Source organism: Stegostoma tigrinum, chromosome 40, assembly GCF_030684315.1.
Source record: "Stegostoma tigrinum isolate sSteTig4 chromosome 40, sSteTig4.hap1, whole genome shotgun sequence".
NCBI classification, from domain to species: Eukaryota; Metazoa; Chordata; class Chondrichthyes; order Orectolobiformes; family Stegostomatidae; genus Stegostoma; species Stegostoma tigrinum.
Window position 1 is genome coordinate 16,425,331 of NC_081393.1, and position 24,649 is coordinate 16,449,979.

General features: G+C 44.0%; 1 protein-coding gene across 4 annotated transcripts in view; it reads right to left on the bottom strand.

Annotated features, from left to right (window-relative positions):
• LOC125448116 (cGMP-dependent protein kinase 1-like) overlaps window positions 1-11,866 on the bottom strand; it is a 66,373-nt gene extending 54,507 nt beyond the window's left edge. For 2 of the 4 annotated variants that reach the window (XM_048523159.2, XM_048523157.2), the window contains exons 1-2: window positions 11,018-11,866; window positions 3,454-3,620 (exon numbers count right to left, since the gene is read on the bottom strand). In XM_048523159.2, coding sequence (XP_048379116.1) covers window positions 3,454-3,620; window positions 11,018-11,334 — 484 coding nt within the window. In that variant the 5' untranslated portion in view covers window positions 11,335-11,866. Of the gene's footprint in view, window positions 1-3,453; window positions 3,621-10,378; window positions 10,401-10,855; window positions 10,956-11,017 lie in introns of those variants that run through there. The other 2 variants (XM_048523160.2, XM_048523161.2) reach the window with 2 other exon arrangements.
• Between the last annotated feature and the right edge of the window lie 12,783 nt (window positions 11,867-24,649).

Sequence of the window (24,649 nt, forward strand, 5' to 3'; positions counted from 1 at the left end):
GCACCATATACATGCAAAGCAAATACAGCGACATCAATCTTGTTACATTTAACATCAACTAAATGTCCAGAAATGGTTCATTTTCCTGCAAGGAAAAGGTTAGAGATATCAGCTCTCTGTCTGCCTACTAGAAATCTACTTTCCTCAACATTACTATGGCATCTTGACTCAGGAACGGGTCAGCATTTCCTTTGGTGGTTGACTTCACTCTCAACTAGGAGTACACACAAAAGTAGGATAGGAATAAAAGCACTCCACTGAAAAACAACACCCGGAACCTGCAGCTGTCTGTTTCCATCCCATTAAATGATAAGTCACTCGACAGCTGTACAAAACTCTGGTGCGGCCGCAATTGGAGTATTGCATACAGTTCTGGTCACCGCATTATAAGAAGGATGTGGAAGCTTTGGAAAGGGTGCAGAGGAGATTTACTAGGATGTTGCCTGGTATGGAGGGAAGGTCTTACGAGGAAAGGCTGAGGGACTTGAGGCTGTTTTCATTAGAGAGAAGAAGGTTGAGAGATGACTTAATTGAAACGTATAAAATAATCAGAGGGTTAGATAGGGTGGATAGGGAGAGCCTTTTTCCTAGGATGGTGACGGCGAGCACGAGGGGGCATAGCTTTAAATTGAGGGGTGAAAGATATAGGACAGATGTCAGAGGTAGTTTCTTTGCTCAGAGAGTAGTAAGGGAATGGAACGCTTTGCCTGCAACGGTAGTAGATTCGTCAACTTTAGGTACATTTAAGTCGTCATTGGATAAGCATATGGACGTACATGGAATAATGTAGGTAAGATGGGCTTGAGATCGGTATGACAGGTCGGCACAACATCGAGGGCCGAAGGGCCTGTATTGTGCTGTAATGTTCTATGTTCTATGACAAGCATGGTGAAACGAATGTTCATTTCAATTCTTGTTCGCCCTTACTGTGAACATCCATGCTCACAGAGGTGCAGTTCCACAGACAGCAGCCAACGTCCGTCCCCTCGCTAATGGTCACTGAGTGTTAGCCTCAACCAATAATCATGATGCTTGACCTTATATCCACACATCATATCAGAAATTCCTGTGGATCTTCAAAAGGGTGGACAACTCTCTCTGCCAGATTACCACCCAGATGTCCACGTCCCTGGATGTCTGTGCATGCCAGCATATGACAGCAGCTATATGGGAATGTTGCCTATCATCCAAACTTTCGCATAGGTTGCTGTTACATCATCACTGTTGGGTCAAAATCCAGAAGTCTCCCAGAATCCCAGAACTCTCTTCCTAATAGCACCAACAATACTGTGGGTGCACTGATAGCTCATGGATTGATGTCGTACTAGAAGGCAGCTGTCTTTTCCGTAACGTGAGTGTTAGTTTTTCTTGCAAAGTTCTTACCCGAGTTATCATCAACTATGGATCAGTGGGTAGCATTCTCTGAGTCACATCATTCTGGGTTTGAGGCCCATTCCAGGACAAAAATCGAGGCTGACACTTCAATGCAGTGCTAAAGTGTGCTATACCGTTGGAAGTGAAGTCTTTTGTATCAGGCATTAAACCAAGCCCCAGCTGTCTCTCGGTATAATGTCGACAATCTAATGGCACTATTCGAAGAACAGTAGGGGCACTCTCCCCATTGTCCCTCAAGTCAACCACCAAAAACAGATTATCTGGCCATTACCACATTGATGGGAAGCTTGCTGTGCATAAATTGACTGTCATGTTTCTCACATTGCAACAGTGACAACGCTTCAAAACTACATCATTAGCTGTAAAGCTGGTGAAAAGTGGAATGTAAATGCCAGCCAGTCTGTCTTTTCCTTTTCATGCCCAGGACTGAATGTAAAAGAAAAACACATTCTCTCTGGTGCAGACATGATGGGCTGAATGGTCTCCTTCTGCAACATGATACGCTTGCGATTCTGTGATTCAAGACTTTCATATTGTTGGATGACCCTGAGGAACTCAACCCCCATGTGTAATGTCCTTCCTAAGTCCCCATTCATTTTATATATTATGGGCTCAGACAGTGAAATGACCCACAGCATATGTATGCAATGCATGCATTTAAACACTGGTTAGTATGTTTGCAGTAAGAGATCTCTGACGTTTACGGGTCATGCCAACTCTGGTCAATACTCTCATGCATTTTTCACAGCACATACAGTCTGTATTGAACCAGACGGGGGTCCGTAAACTGCTTTGAATGGGGTTGGTTGAGTGTTGTATGCTGCAATCACCTCAGTTTTGAGCAGTCCTGCAGAGACTCGATTCAAAGACATAACAGCAGATAATCAATTGAAATTGGATTATTTTGTAATTCTCATCAAACACTCAGTTATGGAACAAAAACAAGACGTTAAAAAATGCTTTAGATTAAAGGAAGAAGGTGGATGTGTTACCAAAGGGTTAATAAGTCTGAGTACTGGGAGGATTTACAACTGGTGGCCAAGACATTCATAGAGCAAGGGAAAACAGAATGAGCATCGACTAGCTAGACATTATACAAAACTGACTGTAAGGGAAGAGATTAGTGATGGATAAAGTCAGGTCTTCTGGGACACAAGCAGGAAGAATTATAATAGGGACAAAGAAACAGGAGACATTAAACAAATAATTGGTGTCTGCCTTCAGGAGACACAGAAGAGCATCCTGGACATTGTGGGGAACCAAGGTTCTAAAAAAATTAATGGGACCAAAAGACAACAAATCTGGATATGACGGCTTGTGTTGTAGTGTTTTAAAAACAAGGCTATGCACATGGATTCTGGCACATTCACTGTGATTGGGAGGGAGCAAGTGTAACCTGTTTATTCAAGGAAGGAGAGGGAAAGCAAAGGGCAACTAGCCGATAGCAGTGATAGCACAGATGTTAAAATGTACGAAGGAACAGGATAACAGAGCACTGAGAAAATCTAAGAAAGACTAGGAACAGCAAAGACAGTCCGACAAGAGGGAAATTACAATGGACGAATCTATTATAGTTTGAGGTTATAACTAGGGTAATGTAGTTACATTGATTTTGAAGGGACATTCAATAAAGGTGGCACACCAGATGTTATTTGACAAAATTAGTGCTCAAGGGATTGGGGTTAATGTATCGGCACAGATTGAGGATTGGGTAATGGACATAAGCAGAGAGGTATTTTTTGGACTGGAGTCCTATGACCAGTGGTGTGCCACAAGGATCAGTGCTGGGTCCACACCCTCTCGTCATTTATATAAATGATTTGGATGTGAACGTAGGAGGTAGAGGCAGGCTTTATCCAGCTGAGTACCATGGGAATCACTTGTACTGGCCACGCAAGTACGAAGGACTGAGCGCAATGAATCTAAGTTTGCTGGGTTGAAGAAGCGAATCACCTGTGCCTGCTGTACTTCTCAGTTCTCAATGGTAGACTTTTCAGCACCCAGCAATTGGAATGAACTCAGTCAACTGGCCACAACTTTCAAACTTTGCATTCCTACCTTCCATAACATACACCAGTGAGCCCACATCTCCCTCCTCAATAACGTAGCTGTTTTGGCTGTACTCCACCGGGTACATGCAGTCCACAATCTCCTGAATCTGAGACATCTCCAAGTTCTTCATGAAGTCATTCTCTAAGATGGCATCCTTGATCAGCTCCTTCGACCTGTTACACAGAACCACAGAACAACATTAGAATGGTCAATGTGGAATTAACAATACATGCATTTTTATCTGCCTTACATCCAGTCACCTGATAGGCTTGGGACATGACTATTGCCAAATTATATCCGTGATTGCAAATGGTCTGTTTGGAGAGCTCTTGAATGAGGCCTGAAAACTTGCCGCGTGGCATACCTTCTCTCAATTCGTCCTCCTACACTTGCACTATATCCCATAACAGTATGGAAATCTTAGAGTTAACATCAAGAATTTCTCACCACTTCCTACTCAAGGCCATTTATTCTCTCCCAGGACTTCCAAGACTCAAACATGATTTTGTGGTTTCCTCATCCTAAGAACTAAATCCTCTCAAACTCAAAGCTTCATACTGTTGCGTTATATCTCATTGTCAGTATCTCTGTCTAGAAAAAACATGCACATGACATCACCACTGTATCATAGCAGATGACCACAGGGTACAAGCATCATATTTGCCATCTTGATGGTGATCACTTGAAGCATGTGGCTCACTGTAACCGAGATGGGGAAGGTCTGGGGAAGAGTTGCGTACAGGTTAAAATAGCTGAGAGGAAAGGGAAAACTCAACTCAATCTAACTTCAGGTACCAACAGCAGAAATCGGAAAAGGCTGGTTCAACCCAGATATGTAACAGTTGACCAGACTACATTTGATGTGTAAGCAAAATTGATTAGCATTTCAGGAAATCATGAAATTGAAAATCACTGTAACCTCCTCCAGCCCTCGGAAAACTCAGGACCTTCAATTCTTACTTCTTATCAATTCTCACATGTCTCACCTGTGACAGCTGTGCTGCTGTTGACTTGATCCCAAGCTCTGGAATTACCATGAAATACTTTCTACCATCTCCAACATTCTCCTACTTTAAGAGATTGTTTGAAGTCCACCTCTTCTTGAGCAATTAGTCATCTGTACTTTTGTATGGGACTGACTACTGTCCGACTACATTCCAGAACAGATGTAAGGTAAGCGGGAGGAGGAAAGGACAAAAGATGTGACAAGGTGGAAGCCGAAAGAGATTAACTGCCAAAAGATTGGGGAGACAAAATGGAACCAGGCAGCAAACAAAGATGAGAATGAGACGATTAAAGATACCCCTGATGTTTGTCAGTTCTGAAGAAAGGTCACTGAGCTGTAACACTGACTCTGTTTCACATGTCAGAATCAACCAAACCATTCTCTTGTCCCACCAAAGATTAGCCCTTCCTGTTCTCTCGCACGAGCTTAAATTGTTGTTCCTTGGATTTATAGAGATTTCAGTTGAAAACTTCCCTTCCCTTTCCCATTGACTCCCAATTCACTGATAACGTTAAATAATTCAGGGCAGCATGGTGGCTCAGCGGTTAGCACTGCAGCCTCACAGCGCCAGGGACCCGGGTTCGATATCAGCCTCGGGCGACTGTCTGTGTGGAGTTTGCACATTCTCCCCATGTCTGCGTGGGTTTCCTCCGGGTGCTCCGGTTTCCTCCCACAGTCCAAAGATGTGCAGGCTAGGTGGATCGGCCATGCTAAATTGCCAGTAGTGTTCAGGGGTGTATGGGTTATAGGGGGATGGGTCTGGGTGGGATGTTTCAAGTGGCGGTGTGGACTTGTTGGGCCAAAGGGCCTGTTTCCACACTGTAGGGAATCTAATCTAAAAACAGGCTTTCTTCTTTCCCAAGTAATCCTTTAAGACAGAATTCCAAGTGGATAAAGCTGTTCCCGAATCGATCACAGCAAAGTGAACTCCGAAGCAGCCCATTTCCATCCAATCCCATCTCCACCACAAGCAAAACATTCAGATATTACTTGATGTCAGACGATACCTTTCCACCCAGATCTGGCAAGGTGTGGATAAAACAGGCTAGGTAGAGGCAATACTGAGCGAAAATGGACAACAGTTCATCACTCCACAATACAAGTTCCACGTATTGCTTTTCACTCTTTTATATGCTCACTGAGAAGTCTTCCACTGCAGACTACACCGAATGGAACTAAAATCCATTCTTTATAAACAGGATTAAGTTTTCACTGCTACAACAACTTTGGGCATTTTACTACCTTACATGTAGTTTATTACATACAGATGTCACTGCTATTAGTATCCTAAATATAGAGGACAGACCACTGAAACTTAATTTCTGGAAGCACTGGTGACTTTCAACAATTTATCCTTGAAATAAAATCAGCAAAAGCATTTAAAACGTGTAGCTACGATGGAACTCATACAGAATTAGTGACACCTATTATGGCAGAAATGCCTTCTTTATCAGGAAATATTACCTAGTCTATTAAATGGCAATCCGAGGCGTTCTGGTCCACGGTTGTGTTTCTTTTCTAAAATGACAACACCTTCGAGACAGACGTTGTTAGAATGGGCTTCCTCAGTCTCCAATTTCAATGCAAGAATGGTCATTCTAATCAGGACTGTCTTCGACCTAATTTCACGTGGATTTCCTGAACAACTCTGGTCTTGATTAGGGAATCTCTGCAGCATTGCCTCAGATCTCCTGCTGGGCCGTCAATGTCCTTTGTGAAGCCTGTGGTGGGACCTACAAAATTTCCCTGCACCTGAAAAGGTGCCTCTGTTAAAGAATCCTCATTCTCAATATCTCCTCTTCTAAGAACTCTCAGGCATTGATCAGCTGCGGAAATTCATTTTCTTCAATCAAATGATCCTGTCTTGTTTTTCTTGCACCTGACATAAACACCTATTGGTCACAAATTGAATGGATCTCCAAATCCGAATAATTCTAGTCGAATATCTTTCACCTTGTCTCAGAAACAGCTAAATTTTCAATTTAATTATCACATTTTCTCAATGCAGTTATACTTTTCAATCAGTTGCAGATGCAGTGTTTCTGTTACATTTTATGCTCCTTGTAAGTGCCCTACTACTTGTTCTGGCAGTAACTGTAATCTTGCAGCAAAACAAAGTTCATTTTGCACAGGATCGGAAACAAACTCTGGCAAATGTATTCACAGTATGCATAATTATCCAACAGAAAAAAAAAATCAGAGCTAACAGCTTCTGGGTTTTTCAGGATGGGTACATTGACTGCAGGAGATAGTGCTGCAACTGACGAGTGCAGAATCAAAGCAACTCAAAGACATCTGTCTTTCAGTTTTCTTTAAATAAAAATAACCCACTGTGAGGCACTAATGACGACACAAAGGTATGGGCAGCACTGTGATGCTCTCCCTTGTGATGATAGAGTGGCTGCATGCAGGTTGACGACACCAGAAACGATCAGGCATTGAACAGATGAGTGAAATGAGGCCTGGGAGAATCCTTTATGGGAAAGAAATCGATGGAATAGCGGTTATCATATGGAACACTATCTGAGAACAAATCAGCAATGCAGGCACGTGTGCATCAATGCTTTTGCTCCAGAAATATCGCAAACCAAAGAGAGATGAACCTTCGATCGGAATTACAGTGGGCTGCTGCAGGGTCCCTCAGCCTCCGTGCACCTTTTGCAATGGCAAGATCACCAGGATTTGGTACTCTTGCTGGACTCCTAGTATGATGAGGATAAGTCTGATGTTCTCTGTTCAAGTTCAAGAATGCGCACGTTTTTTTTGGGGGGGTGGGCATCATGGTGATACAAGCTCCAGCATATCAGGACAGATGGGGGGAGCAAACAGCAAAAACCTGTAACTTATTTCCATATTGGTTGCTTGAAGTTCATTTCTTCAACCTTTTAATTCCACACATTAAAGGCTGCATGACCATGTGTCCAGGGTATGGTGGTTACCCCCTAAATAAAGAGCAAAATGAGAGACACAGGGCAGCTGCTCCCTGGGTGCCAAGCCCGAACAGCTACTTAACAACCTACTGTACATTAAGTTAGCCCAAGACGCTTGGCAGGAGTGTTACATCCAGCTGCCTGGTCAAAGAAGTTTATTTTAAGGAATATGTTAATAGACCAAACAGCAAAAAATGGCTCAAGGAGGGATTTCCAGAATTTATGGACTTGACCAGCTGATGATATAGCCTTCAAGGAATGGTCAAAATGGGATGCTGAAGCTGTTAGAATTGGAGGAACACAGGTCTTGGAAGGCTGGATTTGGTATGAATTAGGACATGGGTAGCAGAATGTTGGATGGTCTAAAGTTGATAAACAGGTAAAACATGGGATGTCAGCCTAGCCAGGAGTGCATCAAATTCTCATGATTATGGAAGAGGGTTTCAGCTGCAGAGGAGCTGAAGCAGGGATAGAGGTGACATTTTGGAGATGGACATTGGTTGTTTAAGGGATTTTAGTGAAACGTGTTTGCAAACTCATCTCAGGGCCAACTGTAACACCACAACTGAGAAAAGTCTGGTTCAGTCTCAGATGGTTGCCAGGGAAATGGATAGAATCAGTGGCTATGCAATGTAGTTTGTGATGGAATTTGAATGTAATGGAGCTTTGGTCTTTCCATTATTTAGTGGGAAGAAATATGTGGTACTATGAGACTAATAGGAAGTTAGAAAATATGGAGACAATGGAGGGGTCCAGATTGAAGGTGCTGAGATAGAAACATCGAAAATAGGAATTGGAGTAATCATTTGACACTTTGAGTCTGTGCTGATATGACCACGGCTAATCATTCAAACTTAGTGCCCTGTTCTGCTTTCTCCCCTTACACTTTGATCCCCTTAGCCCCAAGAAAGATCTAACTCTTTCCTTAAACCTTTCCATGTTTTGGCTTTAACCACGTTCTGTGACAAATAATTCCACAGGCTCATCACTCTCCAATTGAAAACAGGTGCTGTTTTAGCAAATATATGAAGATTGACTCTTTGGTTTAGGATGGCGTCGAACATAGGCAGCATGCCAATGAGAAATGGGAGGGGTCCAAAGTTTAGATCCTTTGGGGAATTTTGAGGTCATGTTGTGGGAAGGGAAATTGAAATTTTGCAGCTGATTTTCTGGCTATGACTGTGTAGATAAGCGCATAACCAAGGAAGTGCAATCCCATCCACCAGAAAATTGCAGAGAGATTTTTTTTAAAGCAGGATGGTATGGTTAACAGAGTCAAAGGCTATACAGATGTCAAGAAGGATTAGGAGTCTAGCTTCATTAATTGTTTTGATGCTGTGTATGCACATATTTCTTTTTGAAAGGAAGGCACCAACAGAGCATCTCTGCAGCAAATAACACATATGGATGTCCATCAGGTCAACCACCTTTATGAAGAAAATCTCCATTAGTAGGCTGATCTGATAAATCCAGATTGATTATACGCACACGAGATAGTCATTTCACTAATGAAGTTCAGCCTCCATGCAAGTATACTCATGTCTGACACGTTATTTTTGGAACACTTATGCTGGCTTTTTAAATAAAATTGGGGAATAAAAACAACATATATTGAAGTGGTTTTCATTTTTGAAAAAATATCAGTTAATATCACGTCTTTTCCACAGAACATTTTTTTTTTAAAAAAGCTATTTTTCTTGATACTTCTCCAAGGAAGCATTAAAATTCATTTTAAAAGGAAGATGTCCCTTAAAATCAATTGTTGATCTCAATCCTTTATCCATGGGTTCATTCAATAGAGTAACTTTACACAAGGGAAATTCTTAATTCTCTGTCCTAAAGTGCTCATGAGATTAAATTAAATGAATAAAAAGTTAAAAGAAATTAAGATTTTTGTTGGGCAAGGCTTCTTAAGGTTATGGGATCGAGGCACACAGATGAAGGTAAAATTAATCACCAAATGATCTCACTGAATGACCAAACTGCTTGAAGTCCCTATTCACATTTTCCTGCAGATCTGTGCAGGTTTTATATTTGCCCCAGATTCAGTGGGCTGAAAGCCTTACTTCTGTTCCTATGTCTAATGTTTTCCCTGCACTCCCATGGCTAGATACACAGTAAAGCTCTGAGACGGAAGAACAGCTGAACCACAAAGGAGTGGATAACAATCTGGCTTGGAGGATGAATAGCTGTTCATGGGGGTTGTTTGTGACTATGTGATAACAAGGCTTGATGTCTGGGGGTTGGGGGTAAGGACATGGGAGAGCTCAAGAACTGAAGTTGTTGAACTCTATAATAATCCAAAAGGTGCTAGCGTCCCCAAGCAGAAAATGAGGTGCATTCTTCCAGCCTGTGCTGAGCTTTTGGTTTTTATTTAGTAAAGCTCTCTTTACACTATCCACCAAATGTGGAATTTCTTCTCTCAGGGCAAGAGTAAATCTTTGGAATTGTTTACCACAGACTGCTGTTAAGGCCGGGTCATTAAATTATATTTGAGGCTGAGATAGATTTCTATTCAGTAAGAAAATCAAGGATTATGGGGCAAAAGGCAGGAAAGTGGAGTTCAGGGTTATCACATCAGCCACGATCTAATTGAATAAATAAGCAGACTTGTTGGGCTGAATGGCTTACGTCTGCACCCCCATCTTATGGTCTCCCCGTCAGCCCCTTGCCTGCTGTTGTTTCAGTGTTAGATGTGCAACATCTGAATTGGTGGGTGCAAATCAGAAGGTCACCACATTGAGCTGACAGCAGTTCCGAGCAGGTAAAGTCTGAGTGGCTGCACATTCCTACAGCAACTTATAGAGACGAGTGATCCTCATTTAACTGGACGATGAAATTTCTCAAGTGTTACTGGGTGCTATATCTACCTGTTTCACCACATGCCCAGTACTGATCTCAAGGTCTTTTAAAAAAAATAAATGCGAGAAAGGAATATTGAAGAAGCTTTCAGCAGGAGGCAATGGAAGAATGAAAGAAATGGTATTGTTTGTACCTATCAGCAACTCGCCATGCCTCTTTGGCAGCACCTTCCAAACATACAGCCTCTACCCCTCCGAGGGCAACAGATGAAAGGGAACACCACGCCTGCAAATCCCCACCTCTGAACGGACCAGATAACTATCAGCGACAGCAATGTGCCATCTCCATGTAAATGCAAATAAATCAAAAACACTGCATGAAACACAGCCTATTTGTGAAAGCCTCTCCAATCCAAAACTGTGACTCCTCTGAATGCCACTAGACAATCAGGATTAGGTAAACTCAGCTGAGTTATGATGATGGCACATTTTACAACGCTGGTGCAGCATTCAAAACCCACAGGCGACAAAGCTGCCGAGTGCCCAGGTGTCATTGTCGTTTCGTAGCCAGGCCCCAGTCTAGTGGAAAATGATAGCATCTCATCAGTAGCTGGAAGGGTGGGACCACTTCGCCATGTGACCACTACAGCATGCAGCATTTCCTCACTCACCCCACAGTGTCCCGGCCAGACAGGGTGGTAATACTTGTTCTGGTACCATTCTTTCCTTAAGTTTGAAGGCAGCTTTAGCCGAGGCTCGGGGTATCTTTTTCTTGGTGGTCGGGAGGAGGAAGAGGAGGGGTGGGGGGAGACAGAATGGGCATGGTAACTTACCGTGCACTCTTGGAATAACAAGGTAGGGTGACGTGGCTGATGTCCTGGATGTCCAAAGCGGTGGGCTCTGCCGAGATAGCCTGCCTCTTGGTCCTGTGCTGCTCTTGGAGTTGGCTGCTGCTGGACTCGCTCTGGCTAGGGGGCTGAGCGGCCGGCCGCAGGACCGAGCGGTATTTGTCCAGTTCGGTTTGAAGCTTCTGGATCAGCTCGTCCTTCTGGTCCAGCTCCAGCTCCAGCTCGTCGATCAGGGCGTCTCTCTGCCTCAGCTCCTCGATCTTCTCCTGGAGGGCGTACTGCAGGTCCCGCAGGGTCCCCATCTCTCCCGGCACGGGGTGGGTAATTGACAAAATTTCGCACCCCCCGGGACCAAAAGCAACTCTGTTTTCCTACTTCCCACCAGCCAAGCACAGCTGAGGAACCAGATTATTTAAGCATTCTCGCTCCTCTCTCTCTCTCTCTCTGAGCAGCCCTGGCTGTTCCAGTTGACTGTCTGCACGTAACTACATTCCCGGGGTGCCCTCGCTAACCTGCCGTGGGGAGCCGACAACTTCCAGTGCGAGCGAAGAAAAATCCTCTGGCGAACCGAGCAACCTTTAGATTCCCCCCACCCTAAAACTAGCTCAAACCCCAGGGCTGAAAACGCCCGTGCCGAGTCCGGCCAACTCTTGGGCACTTCCCATCAGTTGCTTCACTCCCCTCCCAACGGAGAGCGTCAATCCCCGTACAGACTTGGGGAAAGACGATTAATCAAAACACCGGAAAACAACGGTTGGTGGGGGGTGGGGGTGATGGTGGGTTACAGGAGGTTGCAGGAGGTTAACGGGAGGCTTCCAGATGAAGACTGGCACCGCTACGTGTTTGGAGGCGCGCTATCCACAAGGAGCATGGTGTGGCGGGGTGGGTGGGTGGGGAGGGGGGGCGTGGAGAACCGAAGCTCAGGGCGTTGAAGAGGGGAAGTTGGAGGCGTGTTGTGGCTGCTGCTGAGCGCGCACACACACCGCAGTAGAGACTTCACAAGCTGGGACGGCGGCGCCGATGTAGGATTCAGCACTGGGTCAGTGGACAGCGCCACTCGGGGCCAGGGCGGCTGCTGACCCGCTCTGCAGACCGTTGCCCTTCTCACATGCCATCGTCAGCAACAACCATATTTGGCCAGGGAAGAGCACAGGCGCGGTGCCCTCCCTCGCCACTATCCCGGTCAATTTGAGAATCATTTTTGTGAGCGGTCAGATTTTGTATCCCCCTGCCCCCCTCTCAGTCTGGATTGTGCGTGCGTCTACAGTTTTATCGTCCTTACTCTTACTTCCCTTCCACAAGTCTCAGGAACACCAGCGGGGGTCTCACCTCAACGCATTCCAGTCAGCCCCCAGTGCGGGCGTGACCCAGAGACCTCACCGTTTCAAATGCTTCGAGTCTTGACTGAACGCAGCGCACCAAGGAGTGAGAGATAACTCGCAAGGGGCCACTACGAAAATACAAGCCTCTACTGAAACAATCCAGGAAGGGCGAACAGCTCAACTCTTTCTAATCTAGCTAACACTGAAATTTCTGCACAGTCCCAGGCAAACCCTGGGATTCACCAGAAACCGAACTATATAATGCTGCAGCTACAGAAGCACGCCAGAGGCTGGAAATTCAGGGGCAAGTCGCTCGCTGCATGGCCCTTCAGAGCCTGGTCGCCACCTACAAGGCACAAGTCGGGAGTGTAATGGACCACACCCCTTCTGCTTGGATGACTTCAGCGTCAATAACATTCAATATCGTTGGCACCATCCAGGACACAGCAGTCCACTTCACTGGCACTAAACCTACAAACATTCACTCTCTCCACGACCAACACACACAAAAGCAGTATGTATCCTCTACAAAGTACACTGCAGAAACTCGACGCCACCTCCAGTGTCCATAATCAAGGACAAGGGCAGCACATATGTGGAGACACCTTCTGCAAGTTCCCTCCCAAGCCACTCATCATCCTGACTTGGACATCTCGACACTGGGTCAAAATTCCATTTTAACAACACACTTATAACCCACTTCATATTTTAGAAATCTTCAGAAAATTGAATTGCACCTAGAGATCATTGGAATTCCCAATCCAAAATAATGATGGGGTTCAACAAGTTATCCACACCTGGCAGCAAATGGCAGACACATTTAGTATTGCCTCACATTGATAGGGCAGGCTGATCAAATGGACATATTATACGCTGGTAAATAGGTAGTTGGGAGACACATGGTAACTAAGGGATCCACAAGGCACCAAACCAAACAGCTTTATTGATCAGTGAACATCCAAACTCGCTAAAGCTGACTATTGGGAAGGTGGTGGTATACTGGTAATATTAATGGACTAGGAACCCAGAGCCCTTGTCTCATGTTCTCAAGAGATGAGTTTGAATCCAACTAAAGCAGATGGCGCAACTTGAATTCAATAAAAATCTTCAAGAAAAAGCTATCCTCATGGTGACCATGAAGATTGTCCTAAAATCCTACCTATTTCAAAGTCCTTGAACGAAGAAATTCTGTCATCATTATCTGGTCTGGTCTACACGTAACACCACATTTACAGCAACGTGACTGACTCTTAACTGTCCTCTGCCAATCATTTAGTGCTTAAATGATGTAAGCACTGGTGATGCCCACACCCCTTGAATGAATAAATAAATGTTTCTCTCTAGCCCAATGTTCAGAATCAATTATCTATTTTTCTATTTGCCATGTTACTCAATCAATACATTATTTACTTCCCAAGGAAATGGGCATGGGGATCCAGAGATTCAGGACTTTTAAGAGATTTCAATTTCTGAATCTTTTATCTTCTAATTAGAAAGCTCACAAATACTGCCAATCAGAAATCTGAAGAAGACATTTTATGACATGCAGTCTTTATAAGCCATAGGTGAGGTCCATGATGCCCTAAAGATCTCAATCAAAATATCAGCCTATTTTTTTAAGATACTGACTAACCCAGTGTAGTTCCAGCAGTTTAGCTCATCAGTTAGTCAGACATGTTAATGGAAGGTGTTGGCAGGAATTAATGCAGATTGATCAGCAAACTGACCATCCTGGAACTAGCATTACAAAACTATGGCCTTCAAGACAAAAACGGATCATCATCCAACTCACATAGCATACTTAAATAACAACTGTTAATAGCGAGTTTTGAGAAGATTTGTAGCTCAGGTTGAGTTTCTGGATGTGAGTTTGCTCGCTGAGCTGGAAGGTTCATTTTCAGACGTTTCGTCACCATTCTAGGTAACATCATTTGTGAGCCTCCGGTGAAGCGCTGGTGTTATGTCCCGCTTTCTATTTATCTGTTTAGGTTTCCTTGGGTTGGTAATGTCATTTCCTGCATTGGTGATGTCATTTCCTGTTCTTTTTCTGAGCGGGTGGTAGATGGGCTCCAAATCAATGTGTTTGTTGATGGAGTTCCGGTTGGAATGCTATGCTTCTAGGAATTCTCGTGTGGAAATAAATAGAAAGCGGGACATAACAACAGTGCTTCACCAGAGGCTCACTGATGATGTTACCTAGAATGGTGACGCAACGTCTGAAAACGAACCTTCCAGCTCAGTGAGCAAACTCACATCCAGAACAACTGTAATGTAATAAAACCTCAAGATTCCTCAGAGAAGCTCTTTAAAGCAACATTTGACCAAAACGAGGTAATAGGTCAGGTTACCAAAAGCTTGGTCAACTGTTCGGCCACATTTAGAGTATAGTGTACAGTTCTGGTCACCACATTACCAAAAGGATGTGGATGCTTTGGAGAGGGTGCAGAGGAGGTTCACCAGGATGTTGCCTGGTATGGAGGGTGCTAGCTATGAAGAAAAGTTGAGTAGATCAGGATTATTTACATTAGAAAGACAGAGATTGCGGGGGGGAACCTGATTGAGGTCTACAAAATCATGAGGGGTATAGACAAGGTGGATAGCAAGAAGCTTTTTGCCCCAGAGTGGGGGACTCAAACACTAGGGGTCATGAGTTCAAAGTGAGTAGAGGAAAGTTTAAGGGAGATATGTGTGGAAAGTTCTTTATGCAGAGGGTGGTGGGTGCCTGGAATGCATTGCCACCAGAGGTGGTAGACGCAGACACATTAGTGTCTTTTAAGATGTATCTGGACTGGTACATGGATGGGCAGGGAGCAAAGAGACCCTTAGAAAATAGATGAAACGCTTAGGCAGAGGATCTCAATCGGCGCAGGCTTGGAGGGCCGAAGGGCCTATTCCTGTGCTGTAATTTTCTTTGTTGATTTTAAGGTGCACCTTAAAGGTGGAAAGAAACAGTTTAGGGAGGTCGTTCCAAAGCTTAGGAAGATATTGGCATGCCCACCAAAGATGAAGTGGTTAACATCAAGAATGACCATAGTTACAGGAGTTCAAAGATGTCAGGTGGTTATGAGGCTGGCAGAAACCAGAGGAAAGCTCTGGAGGGATTTGAAAACAAAACCTGAGAATTGTTAAAAGTGAGGTGCTGCAGAATTGAGATCCAATGAAGTTCATGTATGATGGATGAATTGATGCAGTACAAGTAAGGCCACAAGCACTAGAACTTTGGCTGACGTTAAATTCCCAGCATGTACAACCTGTGAATGCTTTGGAGTGGAGCTAGAGGTTAAAAAAGTGGGAATGAAGGTTTTAGCAGCAGACTCATTGATAGAGGATGATGTAAAGGAGGTAAAGTTTTCTATTCAATCATGAAGCATGGGCATCGCTGGCCGGCCAACATTTATTGCCTGTTTCTAGCTGCTCTTGAGAAGAGTGTGTGTGATTCGTTTTTGCCTCACTTTGGCAGGATTACAGATTCTGGGAGTGGAGTACAAGGTAGGACAATGATCAGGGAGTTCAGACTGCCTCAGATTAAAATTTGGTTGATTTACGTCATCAGATCACCAGGATTTGTATTTTGTCTTGTTCCTGTTAGCTGTTTGCACTCAGTGGTTCTTGCTCCTTTGCTGTCACTCAGTAACGCACACCCTGAACAGGAGGGTGCACTCTCTGGTGTTTGTTACGGAGCGATAGACGGCAGAGAATTCCAGACTCGCCCTCCACTTTTTTAAAAAAACTTCAAGGAATATAAGACAAGCCTTCGCCACCTCTCTCCAGAGTTTAGGCAATTTTTTGGCTTATATTATTCTGGTGAATCTGCACCATTTTTACAGCCCAACCCAGCACAAAATATCCTCCTTGGAAAACTGGGGACAGTGCTTGAAATTTTTATAACAGTAATATCACCTCCACTTTTATTTTTGAGTCCTCCAAAATAAAGGTCATTACTTCATTTTTCACACTTGTCCACTCGTTCCTACTGATCTGTACATTTACAGTGATTATTAACCACTTATCCATGATGCATAGCGTCCTTAAGTCATGTATCCAGCTTTACTGAGATTGTTACACTCAAACCGCTCCCACATTGGAGAGGAGTAAATCGATGCACAGCACCAGCTAGAGGCCTATTTAATACCTGCAGGTCACAAGGGCTAGATTCAATGCAGCTGGATGTGGAATAAATCGAGTATCTGCTCAGATGAATGGAGACAGATTACATCACCTCTGCCTGGTTACCCCGATGTAGAGGGGGTCACAATGGGTACAGTGGATGCAGTATACCACATTAGCAGATGTGCAGGTGTAAGTCTTCTTGGGGCCTGGGATGGGGGTGAGGGAGGAGGTGTGGGGGCAGGTGTAGCACTTCCTGCAGTTGCAGGGAAAAGTGCCAGGTGTGGTGGGGCTGGAAGGGAGTGTGGAGCGGACAAGGGAGTCATGGAGAGAGTAGTCTCTCCGGTATCCGTTGTGGCCTCCGCTACATCGGGGAAACCAAGCGGAGACTTGGGGACCGCTTTGCAGAACAGTCATGCTCGGTTCACACTAAACAACCGCACCTCCCAGTCGCGAACCATTTCAACTCCCGCTCCCATTTCTCAGAAGACATGTCCATCCTGGGCCTCCTGCAGTGCCACAACGATGCCACCCAAAGGTTGCAGGAACAGCAACTCGTATTCCGCTTGGGAACCCTGCAGCCCAATGGTATCATTGTGGATATCACAAACTTCAAAATCTCCCATCCCACTACCGCATCCCAAACCAGTCCAGCTCATCCCCGCCTCCCTAATCTGTTCTTCCTCTCACCTATCCATTCCTCCCACCTCAAGCCGCAGCCCCATTTCCTACCTACTAATCTCATCCCGCCTCCTTTAGTGGCTCCATATCCGCTTCTTTAAATTGTCTGTCTCCTCTCCACCTATCTTCTCCTCAATCTATCTTCAATCCGCCTCCGCTTCTCTCCCTATTTATTTCAGAACCCCCTTCCCCTCCCCCATTTCTGAAGAAGGGTGTAGGTCCAAAGCGTCAGCTTTTGAGCTCCTAAGATGCTGCTTGGCCTGCTGTGTTCATCCAGCTCTACACCTTGTTATCATCTCGGATTCTCCAGCATCTGCAGTTACTATTATCTCTGATGCACTTTTATTTTAATAATTTGAGAATTTCAGCAGTGTTGGAGTATATGTGTAATCCAGAATGCAACAATTTAGTTTTCAATCCTGCAGTCATGCCATGAGCTCAATTCAGACTCTCAAGATTTGCTGCAATCCCAGCAGTGCATTAGCCTTCATGCAACAGGCTCTGAATTCTATCAAGCATCCCAACGTAAATAGAGATACTAACAAAGCATTTATTCGCAAGACAGAAGTGCATACCCTGTCAACCGCCAATCAATGTCCTTTGCTCATTAACTGGGCACTGTGCTCAAGGATCATCCACTATCATAATGTTTCCATAGCAATCATTTGTTGCTAAGGCTTATGTAACTTGTCATCATGTGTCAATGAGCAATTAGCTGAGAAATTGTAGAAAGGAACTGTTATGCAGTAAATGGATTTCAAGGCGTATCTGAAAATTTACAGTTAGCTGAAACTAAATTTCTCATTGAGAGATAACGATCCGCACAGTTGTTAAAACCATGGACTAACAACATACTGGGTGGTAGATTCAATCATTGGGGTGCATCGGGTTAGTTGATCACAACAGTCAGAGTTGGCATAATTGGCACCATCCTCTGGAAAGGACTCATCATTATATACTGAAAATGGCGCACAGCAAGAGCAGGCTCAATTGTCAGCAAATGATCCACCAGTGTCCAGTAGAAAAACTGAATGGTGGAGGTGGGGGCTGCGCATTAGTGGGAACCAGCTGAAAATTTGGGAATCATTGTTACAGCTTGGATACTCAGTAAAAATCAACCACACAGTATTGTTCAAACTAACAAAATCCACACAATGGTAAACATGGTAACAGAATCACCTCAACATCTCAGCTCCTCACACAAGGTGTAAACTGTTTTGATGAACGGTCCCAATACAAAAATCAATTTATCTCTTCTCCTTCAGGGAGAAAAAACACCAGTCATCTACTTCCAGGATTTAGACAAATTCACTTCATCTTCTCTACTGTTTCCCTCAAAAGCCTACTCTAAATTCTCTGATCATAATTCCAGCTGTGCTCTCCTAACTTTTCTCCAATGGTCTGACAAACATTGGAAAAAGTGTCAAGAACCCCCAAATGAATTGAGCCAGGCAAACCGAAAATGCTGCCATAGTTTGAGGTTCACTCCAAGTTGGGATCTTTATTTGATTGCTATTCCATGGCTCCTGCTGGAAGTTCCACCTCTGAGGACACCAGGGCTGAAATACTGGAGTGTCCCAACTGCTAGAGCACAGGGAGCAATCTCCACACGTACGCATTTAGCACTGGATGCCATATCAAGCCAAAAAAATGAACGAGCATGTTTTTTGTTTAACCCAACACTAATCCTGGAATTAGGGAAGTGAGTTCAAAGTTGTGGCTGTGTGCTTCATCGGGTGGCCAGGGCTACGTTCAGGCACTGTCAGCAAACTTCACTTGGTTGTTTTTCCCTTCTTATTATGCCACATCTTTCATGAACTCAGCATACCCCAAAATGCTTAACAGCCAATGAATTGCTTTTGGCACTACAGTCACTGTGCAGAAAGGAAGTAAGTAATTGCAAATAGTTTTTTACTGGCTCCAGGAACTCTCAATGGCAAGAGCCAAGTACCTCCCCACAGATGCACAGCTTTCTCCTCGAATCTGCGTCTTACCTGTGATAACTGCTCTTTGGCCTTGTGCAGCAGACTGCCCGAGGACACAGGCTGGCTGTTGATGAGTACAGACCTAGCTTGGAAGAGGTGAAAAGGTGTGAAGATCTCGGGCACTTTTACGTGTAGAAAACAGGTTTTTTTTTAGGGGTTATGCCCTGGCTAAGGGAGTGGAGAGGTTGTGCTGCTAGATTTTAAAGCCTGGGAATGCACAGTCCCAGAAACCTTCTGGCAACTCTCAGGAAGTTGTCTCAAGATTCCACACATATTGTCCTACCATCCAAAGGCAGCCACATGTGTAACGCTACATCTAAAATTCCATTAAAATGGTCGTTTCAAGCGAGCCAGGGAGGAGATTGCAGAGCCTTTGGCTTGGATCTTTATGTCGTCATTATGTTCAGGAATAGTGCCAGACAACTGGAGGATAGCAAATGTTGTCCCCTTGTTCAAGAAGGGGAGGGGGAACAATCCTGGTAATTACAGACCTGTGAGCCTTACTTCAGTTGTGGGTAAAGTGTTGGAAAGGATTATAACAGATTGGATTTATAATCATCTAGAAAGGAATCATTTAATTAGGGATAGTCAACACAGTTTTGTGAAGGGTAGGTCGTGCCTTTGAGAAGGTGACCAAACAGGCGGATGAGAGTAAAGCAGCTTATGTGTTGTATATTTATTTTTAGTAAAGCATTTGATAAGGTTCCCCACGGTAGGCAACTGCATAAGAAAACGGAGTCATGGGATTGAGGGTGATTTAGTGGTTTGGATCAAAAATTGACTAGTTGGAAGAAGACAGAGGGTGGTGGTTGATGGGAAATGTTCATCCTGGAGTTCAGTCACTAGTAGTGTACCACAAGGGTCAGTGTTGGGTCCACTGCTGTTTGTCATTTTTATAAATGACCTGGATGAGGGCAGAGAAGGACGGGTTGGTAAATTTGCGGATGACACCAAAGTCAGTAGAGTTGTGGATAATGCAGATGGATGTAGCAGGTCACACAGAGACATAAATAAGCTGCAGAGCTGGGCTGAGAGGTGGCAAATGGAGTTTAATGCAGAAAAGTGAGAGATGATTCACTTTGGAAGGAGTAACAGGAATACAGAGTACTGGGCTAATGGTAAGATTCTCAGTAGTGTGGAAGAGCATGTCCATGTACATAGATCCCTGAAGGTTGCCACCCAGGTTGGCAGGGTTGTGAAGAAGGCGTTTGGTGTGTTAGGTTTTATTGGCAGAGGGATTGAGCTTCAGAGCCATGAGGTCATGTTGCAGCTGTACAAAACTCTGGCGCAGCCACACTTGGATTAGTGCGTACATTTCTGGTCACTGCATTATAGGAAGGATGTGGGAGCATTGGAAAGGTTGCAGAGGAGATTTACTAGGATGTTGCCTGGTATCAAGGGTAGGTCTTACGAGGAAAGGCCGAGGGACTTGAGGCTGTTTTCATTTGAGAGAAAAAGGTTAAGAGGTGACCTAATAGAGACGTACAAGATGATCAGAGGATTAAATAGGGTTGACAGTGAGAGCCTTTTTCCTTGGTTGGAAATGGCTGGCATGAGGGGACATAGCTTTAAATTGAGGGGTGATAGATACAGGACAGATGTCAGAGGTAGGTTCTTTACTCAGAGAGTAGTAAGGGCATGGAATACCCTGCCTGCAACAGTAGTAGACTCACCAAGTTTAAGGGCACTTAAATCGTCACTGGATAAACATATGGATGATAATGGAATAGTGTAGGTTAGATGGGCTTCAGTTTGGTTTCATAGGTCAGCACAACATCGAGGGCCGAAGGGCCTGTACTGCGCTGTAGTGTTCTATCTTCTATGTTCTAAGACTCAACAGAATTTGGCTACAACAATTCAGAATTTGATTTTTTTTCAAAAATTGAGGGAAATTAAAATGCAGTCTCAGTAAAAGTGATTGTTAAGCTGCCAGACTAAGTAACAATGCTATTGTTTCACCAAGTTCCCACACAGCAGGAGGTCTGCCTAAGAGACCACAGTCAATACACATTGTTAACTCTTAATTGAAAAATGACCATTCTGTCTAACTGGTGTTCATACAAGTGTCAGAATTTACAGCACAGTAACAGGCCTTCAGCCCAACAATGTGGTGTTTGAGCTTTCCTTCTATGCTCTCCACCTAACCTCAGTCAACTTTCTATATCTTTATTTTACATGCATTCATGTAGCTTCCCCTTAAATGCATCTCTGCCATTCACTTTATTTATTCCCTGTAAATTGAGCATTCCACAGTTTCATCTCTTTCAGTAACAATACTTCTCCTGAATTCGCTACTGGATTTTATTTGTAACAATCCGAGATTAATAGCTTCTGGTCTTGGTCTCCAATTCGACAGCACAGGAGCCACTCCCTAATGTTCAAAATCTGGTTGAAATCCAGAGAAACTATGAAAGAGAAAGTCTACCTTGTTCACCTTGTTGTATGGTACAATACTGAGTTAATGAACCAAATGACAGTGGTCACCACTTGACCGGCCATTTTACTGAATTCACACTTCACCATCTGCTTTGTTAGGGTTTCGACGTTAGCCAGAGGTTCTGGGTAACCAGTCCAGTGATATTACCATTATGTCACCCCTTCAAATAGTTATTCTGAAAATTATTCGAACTTCCTATGCACTTAGGGAGAATATCAGCATCTTAATATTGATCAAAAATTACTGAGTCTCACTCAGCACAACTATTGTTTCCGTTCATATGAAGCTAGATCATTGAAATTAAAGTGTAATCTTACCGATCTGGTTTCTCATGTGCCTGAAGCTTGAAGTTGTGCCAGTTACAAGAGGTCAAAAAACTCTGGGGTTCTGCTGAGATGCCCTGAGCCCTCCTGGTCCGAGACGGGAGTTGAGTTTTTGGGAGCACAGAATGGCACTTGTGGAGTTTAATCCTCAGATCCTGGATCTCATGTTCTCGTTCGACAAGCTGAAGCTGCAGCTCCTGAATCTTGGCCTCCTTCAGGGCTAACAGTGCCTTGAAACCCTGCACAATCTCACTCATTTTCAACCTGTTCTGAAATGAACGCGTGAAGACTGAAAATCCTCACTGCAGAGCCAAGATCCAGACTGTGAAACGTGGACCAGGGGAGAATGTAATGGTTGGCAGGAAGAGAGAGGGGAAAGAAAAACTTGTGTAGCAGATAAGAAAGACACTAAGCCCCTATGTCACCTCCAAACCAGTATTCAAAGGCTCCACTCATCTTATCCATTCAAGATCACCCCAAGTCATCTCCAAATGCACTGCTTGCCTTGTCGTGCGTGAGGTAGTATCAATGTTCACATCAGCAATGACGACTATTACTTTTCACAGCAACCTGCAAAACACTCGAGTTCTGTATCAGAGCCTGAATTCATACAGAATTCAAGAGCCCTTGAACTCTCAAGCTTTAAGAAAACAAAATGCAGGTCTTGGCAGGCACTGCTCCTACTAGGTTCTCGGAGGAGTGGAGAATGGAAAATCTAAGGCAAATAGTTGAGTGCAACTTCAAACAAAATTGGACCCCATCAGATAATCTAGTACTCATTAGGCCAGGTGGCCAAAAAATTTACTTAAAAAAAAGACACAAGATTTGACACTCCTTAGGATGGTTCTTCAGTCTTACCTTTTTGGTTCAACGTTTGGTCACTTTTCCTGATTTCTACTGGCCTCATCTGGTGTCAAAACAATGTTAAAAGATTAAGCAAAGGAGATTCGAAGAGCGATTTTCTGAAGGTACATGATGTACAGAGAAAACAAAACTGTTGCAATGAGCTGACTACATAAGGACTAGTGGACACAGATGTAAGGCTTTGGGGTAGGGGCATTGAGAGGAAAAACTGTTTTAGACAGTAAAAGATAATGCCCTGGATCTCGCTGCCATCAAAGGTAATGGAAGCAGTGTCAATCAATGATTTCAAAAGAAAAGTGAATGTCCATTTGAATTAAAAACAAGGTTGCAGGGCTATTGGCATAAACCTGGAGAAACAGGACAGACTGGACTGGAGAACCAGAAAAGACTTAATGGGCTGAACAACCTTCTTCTGCATTGTGAATTACTTTATGGCCATGTTTTTATTTAGGCTGCACACCTGTGGGAAGTTTCACAACAATAAATACATCAAGCCAAATTCTTGTTGATCCCAAACCTGAAAGACAGTGTGGTTTTAGGAAGCTTTGTAGACAGAGCTTAAGCAGCTGGAAGCCAGGCTGAAAGTGCATTGCAAGCGAGATTGGGACAAGCAGAGAGGTCCAGAGCCACAGGAGGCATGAGGAGGTGACAGAGCTAGTCAAGGGCGATGCCACAGAGGGATTTGAATTTAAGCATGAGAATTTTAAAAGCAAGGCATTAATGGTAGGAGAAAGCTCACCTAAGGCAGCAAGCATAGGGATAATGGCTTAAATGGGACTTGCTGTGAGTAAGCAAAGTTTTGAGTTAACTCGAGTTTATGAAGGGTGGAAAATGGAATAACCAAGTTTGGAGAGAGAAACGCACTGGAGTTTCAGCAGGAGGACTGAGGCAGGGTCAGGAACAGGCCATATTAAAAAACGTGGAAATAGCCCTTCTGGTGCGAGCGCAGGGAAGTGGTTGAAAATTCATCCTGGGAACAAAGATGACATCTAGATTGGGAAAGGTTTGTTTGAGCTTCCAACAATATCAAGGAAGTTAAAAGCAAGGGAACGGAGCTCACAACAGTGACTGAAGTCGATAGCTTTGGTCTTCATCACAGAGGGCAGAAACAGATCCTTCAGTCCAAGCCGAACTTAATGCCAAACTAAACTAGTCCCACCTGCCTGTCCCTGGCCCATATCCCTCCAAACCTTTCCTATTCATGTACTTATCCAAATGTCTTTTAACACTGCAATTATACCTACGTCCACCATGTCCTCAAAGTTCAGTCTACATGCGAACCACTCTGCGTAAAAAAATTGCCCCCATGTCTTTTTAAAATCTCTCTCTTCTCATCTTAAAAATACGCCCCTTGTCTTGAAATTCCCCACTCTAGGGAGAAGACAACTACCCACACCCTACAGCTCTACCCTGTATCCCTCATTATTTTATAAACTTCTATATTGAATTAATGGATCTTTCTGCTCATCCAGTCCCAGAGGTCAGACAAGCAGAGTGCCAATCAGGGGTAACAGAGAGGCCACAAGAAGTGATTCTGGGAGAGTGAACACTGTTAGCTTACATGTGGACCATGTATTTTCAGATGATGGCACTGACAGGCAGCAGATAACAAGAGGAGACACGGGTCAAGGACAGATCCTCAGACAGTTTCCGAGGAAACAGAGCATGAACGGATAAGAAGGCATGATAATTAGTTCTTTGGAATGAACAACAAATCCACAAAACACTTAAGAGGAAGATCCTTTATTTATGACCGGGACATTTCTTTTCCCATAGCTACAATGCTTGTGCAACCTGCTGCGCTGATTCATGTGGATACTTGCATTGAATTCTCCAGATCTTAACCCATTGCTGTTATCTCTCCATTTTCTTTCTTCAATGCCCAACTGCAAACTTTG